Source organism: Ciconia boyciana, chromosome 3, assembly GCF_034638445.1.
Source record: "Ciconia boyciana chromosome 3, ASM3463844v1, whole genome shotgun sequence".
NCBI classification, from domain to species: Eukaryota; Metazoa; Chordata; class Aves; order Ciconiiformes; family Ciconiidae; genus Ciconia; species Ciconia boyciana.
The window spans coordinates 97,157,764-97,172,863 of NC_132936.1; the positions used below are offsets into that span (position 1 = coordinate 97,157,764).

At 37.3% G+C, this 15,100-nt stretch overlaps 1 protein-coding gene across 2 annotated transcripts in view; it reads right to left on the bottom strand.

Annotated features, from left to right (window-relative positions):
• Positions 1-15,100, bottom strand: part of RBKS (ribokinase) — a 71,018-nt gene that overhangs the window by 49,258 nt on the left and 6,660 nt on the right. For both annotated transcript variants that reach the window (XM_072856725.1, XM_072856726.1), the window contains exon 2: positions 2,101-2,233. In XM_072856725.1, the coding sequence (XP_072712826.1) occupies positions 2,101-2,233 (133 nt within the window). The remainder of the gene's footprint in view (positions 1-2,100; positions 2,234-15,100) is intronic.

The following is a 15,100-nucleotide window of genomic DNA, read 5'->3' on the forward strand; positions in this document are numbered from 1 at the left end:
CCACATGCAGAGACATCCAGGAAGAAAGTAGAACACTGTTTGCATTTCCACTGCTCAAACTCAGTACTTGGGTTTTACATTAAAATCCACAGCATTCTGTGGCATCTCTGGTCATAACTGTAAGTCATTCTAAAACTCCCTCTCTCAAACCCTCACCAGATAGTCACTGGCTCTCTTTTGTGTTTTAAAGCTCTGAGGTATGAAGAATGCCTTGTCACTTGATCTGAAATGTCTACCTCTACTCTTGTTGAGGACATCCTCTGTCTAAATTATAGTCCTTGTAAGAGGATGCCACACTCCAGCAGAATGTCCCTCCAGTATTAATACTGATTCAATTCATTGAACTTCAGACTGTAGAAGCAATTGTTGCACCTGTACTGGATAAAAATGTTGGGAATTATGACCAAAACATAAGCATGTACTGAGCACTGAATGTGTGTGTGAGGAGCAATCTGGCTTTAAGAACCATTGAATACTTAAGATGACTTGTTAAAGTAAAAATAATTGAATTGTAATGGTTCATTATTGCCTGACTCTTCTTAAGTTTATTCAGCAAGAAACTTTATACTACATCCCATTGACCTATGCAGATATGACTGTACTGCTATGAGATGAGACTATTTTGTGAGGCTATAAAGTGCATCTTTAATTTAAAAAGTAAATATTAACATTTAAAATTTTAAAAATACAAAATGCTAACATTTATAGATACTAGAGTCATTCTCTGGTGTTTCTTTTCTCTAATAAATACACATCAGAAAGAAAGAAAGAAGACTAGGTTTTACCGAAATAACATAAATATGATTGTGGAAAGTAATTAGAAATTATAGGAACTGCTAGATTTTATTAGGAATGCAAATGTTTCCAGAAACATGTATGCACTGAGCAAAGGCTAGACCATTAAAAAATAAAACAAAATTCACACTTTCAGTGGAAAAAAAACCCTTTAACATTTAGCAGGAAATGTTAGCAGGGAATTCATTGCCAGTTCATCTTGTACTTGAATCTGATCATTCTTGAATGCAAAGATGATCAAATATACACAATATTACAGAAGCACAAACATTGCCAATATAAAAAAAAAACCCCGCACTGTAGAACATCTAGTGATAATGATCCACAGAAATGCTTGCAGGTGTAATTTAGATTTATAGCTAGCATTCTTTAGCCTAAATATTGGATTGGAAAACCAGTGAGAAAGGCTTCCTTGAGATGTCTCCAGTACTTCTCAAAAAATCCCTGACAGACAATGATCCAACAAATCTAGCATCCTCCCCAGCTATGGCAATAACAAAGTATGTCAAGTTCAAGTTTCATCTACAGCTTGCAGAGGGTAGACAATAAGGTTACAGAGAGAGAAAATTTGATCTTAACCTTAGTAATGATCACTCAAAACTTATAATATTTAATGACAAAAATCAAAGAAAAGCATTGTAAGAATATAGCATCTGCCAAGCTGAATCAGCTTGATGGTCTGTGAGCCAGTCTTTAGAACTGCTGTATATCAGATGTTTCAGAAAAGTAGGCAAAAAAATCCCAAAGCAGGCAAAGGTTCTAGAATTTGGACGTGAACATCTCATCCTAATCTCGAGAAGTGAGATAATGATTTAACCCTTGAAGCACAAAGCTGTATATTCCTTCTAAAATTGGTTACTGGCTTGTCAGTATCTGATACTTAATCACCTACAAAGTAAATTTCAGATTGTCTATAGTGCCTAGCACCTGAATGTCATCAATGAAGCCCTGATCGTTGTAACAGTGGGGAACATAAAGAGGAGGGGCTAATCAAGATTACTTGAATTTTGAACATCTCAAATTCTCTCCAATTCTCTTTTCCACAGTACATCACTCTGTTTTGCAATCCTTTATACGCAATTTCTGCCAGATCACTAGCCAACTAGTCTTTGGTTCTGGCAGTGTTCTTAAAACAGCCTCCTCCATGCTTAAATTTATAGCTGAAATAACGAAAAGAAAAGGGAATTAGAGAGGGATTAAAAAAAAAAAACAGAATACTTTTCTTTAAGTCACCTAGAGGTTTACTGGAATTTGCATGAACTTTTAGTTCAGCTCTCAGTCACCCAAGAGCAAGTCAGTGCTTACCTTGCAGATCAGTGAGGTCTTGGCCCCAAGTCGAGCAGACTGGACACACTGGTTGGCTCCTTTCCCACCAAAACCAATGAAAAACTTATGTCCAAGGATAGTTTCTCCAGCTCTTGGCAATCGCGTAGTAAGGCTATTCCAATTTAAAGCAGTGTTTACATATATTAGTGACTGAAAATAAGAAGCATCTTCAAAATAAGAGTTACGTTCTTATAATCCTAAATGGTCCAACAGCCAGCCAGTAAGACCGAGAAAGATTTGAAAGATCTTTTAGTTCTCTACTCTACATCCCACCAGTTTAAGTTTATTCCTTATATGCCACCCAGTCAAGCTTCTTGTTTATTACTCAAGAGAGGGATTGCATTTCTTTTGTTCGTGTTTCATGTTTCTACAGGAAAAGAAGCACTTGATCCCTGACTGGGATTCCCCAGTGCTAACTCAATACAGATAAATAATAAATCTATAGGTCTCACTGCTCATGTTGTTTTACTGTAACATTCAGCTCAAGTTTACATATTGTTCATTTCATTTCATTATATCTAATTATACCTTCTTGAACCACCCTAAGTAATTCTTCACTTTGTTGGTGTTCACACCCCTCAAAATTGTAGATCGTTATCAAAACCTTCCTCCCCTCTGCTGTCGCTCAGGTGCACTGTACCTATTTAACTTTTTTCTTTTTATCTAAGAAAAACTTAAAGTTTTTCTCTTACAAATCAAGCTTTACAACTTCTCAGCATTTTGTTTTTTCTTGAATGCACTCCAATTACATCTACCTCTTTCTGGGAACGGGTGTCCAGAACCAGATGCACTAATACAAGCGGAGAACCATCAGGAGTGTATTCTGGTTTAATTTCCATTTTGGAAAAAACAAAACAAAACTTTAATTTTGTTAACTCTACCAGATGTTTTGCTATCTCCAGCAAAAGTTGAAAGGAAGAAAAGACACCACCAAGACTATGTGGAAGAATTTCTCCGAATGCAAAAGGCTAGCTTACTTTTGCCACTTCTATTAAAAAATATAACTGAAAGCTGTGTTTACAACACTCAGATTACCAATATTTCTGTCTCCTCAAGCCATACATTCCAGGCACAAGGTTTAAAAATGGAATTTGTTCTATCTTGTAAGCTACAAATAAATTCACAACACGTGTGGAGGGAAGGCCTCCTACGATGTACTAGCAACCCATTCAGTCAATCACAGTCAGCTCAGACAGGTTTCGAAAAGTCTGCAGGAAAGAAAGGGAGAGTGGGGAAGGGGAGCCTGAAAGAATGCAGAGGAATCTGCCATAATGAGGAAGAGATTAACTTCAGCTCTTTTTGACAATTTATAACATTATTTTACCAATAAATCTTACAACAGCTTCAAAATTGCCAGCCCTCCAATTCAGAAAAAAAGGTGACATGCTTCTGCAGTAGCGAATCACTACAGAGTGCTTTTGAAAAGGATATGAAGAATATGTGTATAATACTTTCTGAGTTTCTGCTGCAACTTCTGGGGCATATTGGTGTTTGCAAAATCTTATGGACTTAATGACAGAGCACAGCCTGAGTTACTGAAAATTCTCAGCAAAAAGCAAGTATTTTTTTCCTACTATTTTTCAATTCCAGCATCCACCGGTCCAAAGGTTTAGGATCATTAGGAAATCAAGAAAACCTAAAATTAAACTAGTGAAGCCAAACAAGTCCTGAACTACCACAAATTAAGATTTTTGCTTTGAAGGAGTTTTTATGGGTCTGTGCTTCATCGGTAGTTACAGTTTCCAGAGAGATGCAGGTAGGGATGCAGACTCTAAGTAGGGATGCTAGCTCATAGAGCACCCCAGATTTTAGTGTGAGGGTATGGTACCCAGCCAGCAGGTTTATTTTGTGTGGGTGACAACAGAGAAACCCCATAAGGCCCACACGTACAGCTAATGGCACTAATTTTGTTTCCAGAGAGGCAGAGACAGGAACATTCTGCTGGGAAATGTTTAAACCATTTAAAATAAAAATATAACAGCTTTTTAAAGTATACTTATAGGTACCTTATATATATATGGAAAGAGTTGCTACGTTAAAACTGTTTGCCCACAGCAGCATCTGGCAGGTTGTTTACAACAATAAGTAACTGTAAGGTTTCAGGGAAGAAGGTGTAATGAGTGTAGATAAATAATGTTTATTAATGGTAACATCTATAATTCATCGCTATTTTCACCATTGGAAGCCAAAGTAGTGATGGTTGTGGACCAGAGAACGAAGGCCACAAAACTCAGCTGAGGGACCTCCTATTCAGCCAGTGCCAGGGTCCTGCACACACACTTCAAAAATTATGTGCCATTCAGTAAAGAATAGTTGTTTCACCTAGCCTTGGTAAGAAATAGTAATAGCAGCTCTTGTATAATTCCTTTCATCCACAGATCTCACTACACTCTAAAAAGCAGAACAACATTGTTATTCCTGTTTTGTGGGTGTGAAACTTGGGCAAGTTATTTTGCCTTTTTGTGCCTCGGGTCAGCCAAGAAGCCAGTGGCAAAACCAAAAATAGAGGTCAGCTCAATCCACTAGCTCACACTGTCTTCTGATTTAAATTCTGCAGTATGAAAATGGTATCAAGTCTCAATTAATTTTCCTTCCTCAGGGTGTTTTTCAGAGATTATAGCTTATTTTAAATAGAATTTTTTTCCACAAAAAGCTAGTATATTTTTAGATAAAGATTAACAATTGCGACATCCCAGCAGACATCTGCTAATAGCGCTGCTCTGAGTTCAAATGCATTTTCAAGAAGTACGTTCAACCATACATATTCTTGTTTTAACAGTGACCAGACCATGACTTGATTCTTCTCTCAGTTATGTTGGCATCAACATGCAATTCCAATGGAAGCATCATAATTGCACTGGTGAAAAAACAGGCTTGGTGAGATGAGAATCTGGGCCTCAATGTTTCAAGCAGCATGGCATAACAACTGCCTGTGAGAATCAAACAGCTTGTTGAACATGGGGAGATGACCTTTTTTATTGTTTTGATGGAAAGGTACAAGGCAAAGAGCAAAGGATCAAGTTGGAACAGTGATTTATAACTAGCCAATTTTAAAAATAGGCTAATAGACCAGGCAAGAACATGCAGCAAGTTCCTGTAGCTCACTGTAAACAAAACCCCCACCCTATTACATTTCAGGCATGATCGCCAATCCTTTCAGACCAATTCTCCACTCCAGAAGCCTATTTTTATTTTCCATATTAAACAAATTCAGAGTACTGATCTATATATAAGCCTGGAGGTTTCACTTCCACTGAAACAGGTATTCAAGAAATTTTTTTTGCTAATATAATGCTATTCTCTTGTCATTTAATTCTGCAACTGTACTAACTTTTGATTCACATCAGACAATTTTAATGAGCATTTCAGGCTTCTGTTATGAGCAGGCAATGATGAGTAATCTGTATGATTAAGGAACCCTATAAATTCTTGGCTTATTGATGGTGCCACAAAGAATACTCAAAATAGCCTAAAAGTGATGAAACAGCTAATGTTACTCCAAAACTAGGCTAAATAAGTTAATTAGAAAAACTGTCGCACGAGCTTTCAGAATTGTTACATAAAATGTGTTGTAAAGCCATTTACAACTTTGATGTAATTTGAAAACACTGACCTGAAAAACCTAATTTAAGTTGCTATCCAACAAACTACTCTTTGCTTATGTGACAAATTCTGCTTGGCTTCAAGAGGATAAATGGTACAAAGGGTATTGAGCTCTCATGTCTTATTAAAAACGAGAAACTAAACTTGAAAACCCCCAATGCTGAAGCATCCTGACATACTTTGGACATTACAAATAAAGGAATACAATTACTCAGAATGTCAACTGAATTTTTACAAAACAATATTTAAATGTAAAGCGTACAGCAATGCTGCCCACGTTTGTTCATGGAAAATGAAGAATCTTACATCCACTTATGTTTCAGAGGTTTAGGATGAATAAAAGTACATGCATAAGAATTTCACCATTGCAGTAACTTCAACCCTCTCTTCCAGTAAGTGTGTGCCACAAGTTCCCTTACAGGCTAGAGTTGATTAGCATTTGTATTTTTAGACAGACATCCCTTCAGAAGGATGGCATTAGAAACAGAACAGAACCCTTTACCACTGTGTTGAAGCACTGAATCAGAGGTGAAAGCACAACTTACTGAGTCATGAATGCCCCTTTCCCTGGTATTCTGGGTTTTCTTGAAAAGTTCATGTCTAAGCAGTGACTAGATCATATTCAGAGATAGAAAGTCTGAAGAAGGAAGGAGGGGAAAGGGAGAAATGTATAGTCGTGGCATTTGCATAAATTAATCCTGAAATTAATCACGGTTTGCTTCCAATTCTTGACACCTAACCAGTGTCTATTCATTGTTTTCAACACATGAAAGTTCTATAAAGATGTATTATTACTGTCAGCTTAAGCTGATGTAAAACCATGCCCTCCCCTTAGCAGCATTTTCCCACTGTTTCTCTTGCATTGCTTTTATTGGTCACAGAGCTTCCTAATTCAAAATACTTTTGTTCCAAGGGTCATTTTAATTTGGATCAGCAAATTGGTCCAACTTACTGTACAGCAGCCAGGGTGGGCCAGAACTTGCAGGACTGAGAAGGTGAGTGAGGGGAAGAGCAGGAGTGCCTTTGCTGGCAGCAGTACAGGCAGACTGCCGTAAGCCAATGTTGAAACTTTGACTTGATACTACTTTGTATGTTGAAAACACTGAATGCTACTTAACTAAGGTTTAATTAAGCAGTACGATATACTTAGCTCATTAGACATACTAAAGAAAAGCCTAAAGTATCCGTATGTTTCTGAGAAATTACATGTGCATGAGATACGAAAATAGAAAAGTATATAAACATTTTTCTCTAAAAAAAGAAAAAAGAAAACAATATTCTCATCAGGCAACTCAGAGGGAAAGAGAATTTGTATGTTAGGTTAGATATCACATTATCTAAGATGACTGTCATTTACATAGTATGAAGGGAGAAACATTCTGACATTTTTTCTCCTGAAGAAAGGTGACGATCATCAGGGGTATCAAAACAGTAGCAGAAATACTGCATGTAAAAGTGTCTTAATAAAAAGGAATATAACGTAAAGGGCTAGAACTTAGCTTTGATTCTGTTCTCTTTGAATCACTGAACAAAACTGGCTCTTTCTCCCCTCCTGGGAATTCCCTAGAATGGGGAAAATCCCTGTGAGATTAGTGTAGGTATAACTAGCCACTGTCTAGTACATACAATTTACTGGGCTTTCATGATTCTCAGAGCTGAACAAATACAACAGAGAGAACAGTTCTTGCCTCTAACTAGGAATATTAGTACAACATTGTGGTGAAAAAGTCTCAGATCCCTTTTGGATCTGGCTTGACGTTTTGGTTTAGCCTTGGTCTGTTTTGTCTAGCTTAATTTTTAAAGATTTGAACATGTACTATGGGAACGTATCCATAACACAGACACAAAAAGACCACAATTCTTTTCAAAATCTGATGTTCTTGACTCATTTATGCTTTCTTCCCTTTTAATAATTGACTAAAACATCTTATTGGAAGGTAGAAAACGTTCAGGATTTATAAAGACACTACCTCAGGAATTTAGTTAGCTACAGCTTGGTTTAAATATGGGGCTATCCAGTTCTAGGTTCTTAGTCTCACTTCAGATCTTTAATGACTGAAAAAATTGTTAAGAGACAATTAGAAATCATAGAAAATCTTTATTTTTTCTTCCTCCTATGTCCCTGAAAATGACAAGTTTTTCTTTAAAAAATTTAACTTTTCAGACAATTCAAATAACTGGTTATTGCTTGAAGTTTCATGGTCTGGGTTCTCTCTCTAGCCCACAGTAATGAACAGTGTAGAAACACTACTCAAACTGGTACCAGGCAAAATAATTGATGCTTAAAGAGCAGTCCCTTCGCAGGACAGTGCTGAAGCACAGTGGCAGAGTGAGATGTAAAAGCTTTACCCCATCACCCATTCAGAGTATTTTTTAAACCTGTTTGTTTTTACACGATATACAGTTTGTCACCACAACTCAAACAAGTGAATGATGAATTGGTGCAGAGCAGCAGGAATCTTTTCAGTCAGTTTTGCCATCAGAGGAAATATGTATTTTATGAAACACAAATATACGTATTTTTTTAAAAGACAAACTGTTTTGTAGGACTCACTACTGAATGGGTAAACAGCTGCACTGAAGCAACTGGCGAAAATCTCTAGCAAGGAAGAAAATTAACTGAATGGCTGTGACTACAAGTAGGAGGGCCACAAAAGCTATTATCTTCTGATATGTACAATCACAACCTCAATTTAAAAAGACCGAAATTCATAACATGTAGACTGAGAACATATATCCACAGCTCTTCAAGAACTTCACAAACATTTCCACTGACCCTTTGCGCAGAAGCAAATTTTACCCTCCTAGATATTAAAAGATGAAACAAATAAGAAGGCATCCAGATGAATGTCCTGAAGCATTTACCGTAGCGCACTGTACTGCACTGCAGTGAAATGATGGTATCACCACGAGATCAAACTTCCTAAATTATGTTAGGAGTATGAAACTTTCAACACAAAGATATTATTTATTTGACTAATTGCCAAAACTAAAAAGCTTTCTCATGGAATAACAAACCTGTTGTTTGTTTTCGTCACATCGCTAGCAGTTAAATTTCAGGAAAAGGTGGGCACAACATTGTTGAATTCATAATCTGTGGAATGTTTAACTCTGAACTTGAAGCTCTAAAGAGATTAAAAAACCCCAAACAAATATGAATCTATCTTCAGATATTTAAGTCTCAGCAAACATTCCATCATTCTTACCAAACATCTGTTTTGTATTTAAGAAAGATTGTGGAAATTTTCAAAATTACTACTCTCTATTTGCCTCCCACATTGTTCTTCATTGATGTCTCTCGATTACATTATTTTTGGAATTGCAGTTACATAATTATTTTCAAGGCAATCTGATGGTGATGTTAGAATAGACTGTCTCTGAAACATGCTGTGCTCACCCAGGACTGAAGAAGGCTGCCTACAGTTCCTATGCTGAACAGAACATTATATCATGATGAAGTACCAGGGCTAAAGCAGAAAAACCAACACAACACAAAACAAAACAACCTTTGCAATCCAGGCAAAGAGTGATCTTTACATGCCCAAGGACAGATTAAGATAAACAAGACATATGCGAACATTAATGTTTTCTCTACCTCTTAAAGAAAGGATTTATCAGACAATGAACAAAGTAGAAATAATATGGTTGAGTGGATAGGCCACAAGGTCCTTGTTCTTGTCATCACAATTTTTTATATACTGGTAAATCAACAAAGTAATCTGTGCTTCTGCTTTACTATCATGCAGAAAATAGGGCACCTACTGACCCTCCTACAAATCCTGCCGTCAGTCTTTTCCAGGTAAAAAGTAAGAAAGGAACACCTCACACACCATTAAGTATTGGCATTTTGCACACAAGCATCTTGTGCTTTATAAACTATAATATTAAAAGCAACATCATAGATATGTTCTCACTACATAGGCATCAAGACAAAGTACAGTGCAGTCCAAATATTAATAATTTTCTTCAATAAGATGTTGCTCTAAAAGCTCATACCCAGGACAATAATTTTGACAAGTATGGTATTTTTCATCAAGTTTGTAAGTACAGTGCTTCCTACAGAACCTAAATGGGTCACCAATGAAAAGTATAACCAGAACAATACTTAGTTTACATATACTTACTCAATGTATTATAGATAATGAAGGTAATCAATATATTTAGACTTAATATGAGAATAGAATAGAACAGAATAGAATAGAATAGAATAGAATAGAATAGAATAGAGTAGAATAGAACAGAATAGTTCAGTTGGAAGGGACCTACGACCATCATCCAGTCCAACTGCCTGACCACTTTGGGGCTAAATTCGCAGTGCCTTCACTAGACAAGTTCTTACTTTGAAACTATCTTACCCTTGATTCACTGATAAAAAAAAGCTTTACCTGAAGTTCAATCTAATTATAAAGGCATCTACTAAAATCTTGGATTACAATAGCATTAAGGCTTGCAGGGCAAAGATGAGAATGTGCAGGATGTGGGGGGGTGTCCGGGCTTTGCTGGCCAAGGTTAACTCTGCTGTGACAGGTAGGAATCTCCTCTAGGTAAGTACCTTTACCTTTTTCATTATATAGGCTCTCTTGGGAAAGGTAGATCCCTAAATATCAGAAAGGTGTAATTCTGTATAACCCTGGCTTGTGATGCCTGCCAAAGGACAACTCCCATGTCTCCATTAATGCCCAGAATTTAATGAGCAACAGGGAAAGAAAACTGAGGAAAAATCTGCTCATTTTTGCTGCCTCTATATAGAGTACTATGAGCTCTAGCAAAACCACCAACTGCTTTTTCCTAATAGGTCATTTTTTACTTTATTCTTCCTGGGGAAAAAAAAAGGAAAATAAATAGAAAAAAGATTGAACAATACTAACGGGATCAGACAATTAGAATGAAGGCATATTCACTCTCATTACAGCTGAGAACATGGAAAATGCCTGTCTTTCCACATGAGTACTGAATGTGATCTGCCTATCCTTTATTTTCAGCTCTGACCAATACGTTTTTTTCTTTCTGCTGTTTATACTGTCAAGGTTTATGCATTTTGTATAAACAGGGATCTGGGAGAGGATAGGAAGTATATCAAGTGATGGATGGAATAAATTAGCGAAAGGGAGTTATGATTCTTTAGAAGCAAGAGTTATTTTTTTGAAAGATGAGAGGCAGGAAAAGAGCAATATAGAGAAGAAGTGCACTGTAAGAACGTGATGTAGAAAGATAACAAGAAGAGGTGAAGGTAAATAAGGGGAAATCATAGATGGTTCAGGGATGACATGCTATTGATCTAGTACAGGAAAAAATGGACTAAAGTCAGAAATGGAAAGAAGAAATAATAAAACCCAGAAGAAAGCACACAACTGATATATTCAGGAACATTACCACCTTCTTATTTTATAATTAGTTGTCACAAAGATCAACATGTTCTGTAAAGTTGCACCTCCTTCAGCAACCTATTAGTGAAAAAAAATTTTATATTTTCTTCAGGCTCAAAGTATATGATGCTAGGCTTGAAAGGAACCAGGATGTCAGCATCAAATAACTTACTGCAGCTTGATATAGGGGCTAACAACTGGAGCCATATAAAACAAGCAAACAAAACCTTACTGGTAAGCTCCTATGGAAAGAACAGCTCAGACAACTCCTAGAGGCAACGTCATATATATGCCTGCCCAGAGTGTTTTTACACAAATTTGTTACCATCGACTCTATATGATTTTTATTGCAGCTTTTGATTTGTGCCAGCAGCTCTTTACTGTCAGGAGTACTAAAATTCACCCAAAGATATTTATGTCTAGAAATGCATCTAGGAAAATGGTTATTTCCATTAACAGTACAGCCAGCAAGTAATTCATTAACAAGACAGAACTATTAATCATATCATTCTGTGGCTCATAAATGGGGAGAAAATACAATATTCTCAGTGTTGAGTGTTAAAATATAGTGCCAAACAACTGTTTATTGTGACAAATATTTTCAAAGGAGTTCCTTTAGGCAATTTCCCCTTTGACTGTAGTGAATCTTGTATGGCAAACACCTCCAGACTGAAAAGGCAAGAGATGTTTTATTTCAAATGGTCAAAAAGAATTTCCAATAATAACAGGGACAATAACCAAAACAATAAAAAAGTGTGGGAGTTACATGGTAAAAGAGTATTCATTGGGGCAAGAAATTATAGATACACTCATAACACAACACAATATTCAATCTGTATCATTGGGATACAGCAGAAGCCCAAGGAATACCCTGAAGTACTGACAATGCCAATGCCCAGTGTAGCACTGTTTTGCGTGCTATTTACTTGGAACTGCACAGATGTCTAAGAATTCTACAGAAAGCAAGAGGCAACAGTTGTGCTACCTGTAAAGTGGTATGTTATAACATGAAGCAACGGCCGTATGCTATTGTGCATTGCTGAGATAAAACAACATTTTTCTGTAGCAGAAATGAACACAAACCCCTTACGCCTGAGGTTGATATTGGACACTTGGTAAATAAGCTTTTATCCCAACAGCCTCTTCCCTGATCATAATGTTATTACTTCCTGACTTTTCATTTTCTTCAAACAGAAGTATCACTCTGGGTTTTTCCAGAGACAGCTGAAGCCTCAGCAGGAATGCAGAATGATGGGGAAGCTGCACACTCAGGAGGTTGCTATGATATCACCTGACTGTATGCTCAGTAAATATGGACCAGGTCTGTTATGGCATTAGTAATCTCAGTCTCCAAAAACTACATACAATAATTCTGCGTGTCTATCTTTTGTTCCATTCCAGCCTGGTTCTGTTTCCATGAACATCCATGGGAAAAGGAATTTCTTTGTACTGTAGTTACTAAAATGGTAATTTCAGTGAGAACCTTTTCACATCCTAGACTTTCTGTGAAACTGGACACATGCAAGTCTTGTATGTAATTAGGGCACACCATTTTGAGGTTTTTTTCTAATGTTCTGACCCAGATTATTTAAACAGATATTTTATGGGAGTTCAGTTCTGTTACGTGGGAAAACAGACAGGCTGAAATGTGCACAGGCGTAGTGTATTTCTGTAATTAAGCTACCCTACCAAAAAATTGCTACAAATTTTGTCTTGTGTTGCAATACCTAGACCAATAGTGTTCTTTCTCTATAAATTTTTATCTAATCTCTTTTCCCCTTCTCTTCACTCTTGTTTAGAAAAGTCTACTTCCTTGGCTTAAAAATTCTCAAGTATTTGAAGGGATGAAATAAATTATGTTGTGAATCCATCATTTTCATCTTGCAGCATTAGCAACTGTTCTAACACTGCACACTACATTTTAAATGAATGAATTTTCCTTTGCTATCGCAGAGTTGAAACTGGCCTCTGCTGTCACCAACCCATGAGAAAGCATGTACATACTTAGGAAGGTTCAACAAAGAGATTCAGGTACTGATAGCTGGCAAATAGGGCACCCATTAAAAAGATGAAAAGACTGATAAGCACATTGTTTTACTTTTGTGGGTAGTGTATAATAGCTTACTGACCTCCAAAGGGGAAAAATGCCAGTTCAATGAGACTAGAAAATTGTGATACTTTAAGTCAAGCATTTAAGTAGCTCTGAATAACAAAACAGTGAGTACCATGGAGTTTCAGACAAGTGTTCTTTGCCAGGCGAGAGAACACAAGATGGAGTATCTGATTTTCTTCTCCCATTAGGAAAATATATCCCCCAAAACTTATCACCTGCTAGGATCAAAATGTTTCTGGATTCATTTACTCCATTACCCAAGTGAACTCTCTAGAGAATTAAGCAATAGTTTCCCTGCCTCATATGGACTAAACCTAAAAGCTTGGTAAACACTAGTTTTATCTCACAAACCATATTTTTTAATTGCTAACACACATAGGAAAGGCATAATCCTCCACTAATGATATCATAGTCTACTGCCATGGAAATGACTGCAGTATCATAAACACAGGTTTAAGATGACCTCACTTTCATAGGAAAGAGGGAAATTTCACTGGAATGTGAATGACATTGGGAATAAACACACACAGAGACTATACTGTGAAAAAACTCTCTTACTAGTCAGTTAAAATATGGAAGATGAAGACTACAGCTAGATATGTAGCTGAACAGAAAAGGGGCTCTCCTGTCCAAACACCATATTACTGCCTATGAGTCTTTGAACAGAGAGAGCCCTCTGAACTCCTATCAGGGTTCCACTCCGTAAGTTCACTACACCAGACAGGAGTGAAATCCCTGCCCTGACAGGCTTACAGTTTAACCACAAGAACATGAACAAAGTATGGCTATAAGAATGTAGTGTAGGATCACAGAACAACATGGTAGCTGGAATGCTTCCTAGAATGAGTAAGTACTTCAGAAGTGGGAGGAAGAGAACTATACAGTCTCTTGAAGCACACAAAATAACATGAAGTCAGACGCAAATGCAGTACGATCTCAGTGTGGCAAGTGCTAAGTATTTTGGCATCGGCTCAGGAAAATACATATATTTAACCTTCAGCTCTGAAGTACTCTGAGAGGCGTCAAACAACTCAAGAATTGGAAGTTGAAATTTGTGTGTAAGCTTTGTGTTGCCATAAGCGGGGAATGTTGAGTACTGTGCGGGACCCCAAGTTGAGATGAGACAAGAAGCTTGAGCCGAGAACAGGGAGTGGAGAAATGTAGAAGGCGATAATGATCTCACTTAAGTAGAACCTTTCATCTTGAAGGATCTCAAAGCAATTTACAAACTTAAACAGACCAGACACTGCAGCTGGTAGGAACAGAAGCAGACAGCTGGGAACTCATTCATGGGAAGGAGGAGGTAACAGAGGACTTACTGGGTGCCATATCTTCCAAAATGCTGGTGCTGGGAGAAGATAGCAGAACTAAAACAGAGCTTTTCCCTGAACCTTGCCACGCAGCCATGTGAGAAAACTGCAGAAAGCAAGCAGACAGCCAGAGCTGGGAGAAGCAGAAAAACAGCGGGCCTCTGGATAGCTGGGGAGCTGTCACTGTTAGGGTTGTAGTTTCCCTGCCTTTTGTCTCAACCCCAACTCCATAGCCTCTTCACACTATCTGCAGTAGAACCTCAAGTCTTTCCTATTATTTTTGCCCTTTTTAAGACCTTCCTCCAATTTCTCTTTACCTTTTTCCTATCTTTATAAAGCAGACTGCCCCCTCTTTCCTCCTCCAACTCCAAAATGTTTTCCAAATGCATAGTAGGACAAATAGTGCTACCTCCTGGTTAATGGGAAGCCGAAGAAATTACTTGAGCTATGGCATTCATGTAGTACTGGCCTGACTGTAGTACCGCAAGAGCTATTCTTTAGCTCAAAAGCACTACTAAATACATACTATTAAAACTGAACTAGATAAAAAAGCCTAGAAACAAGAGTCATATTAGCTATTGCTGAAA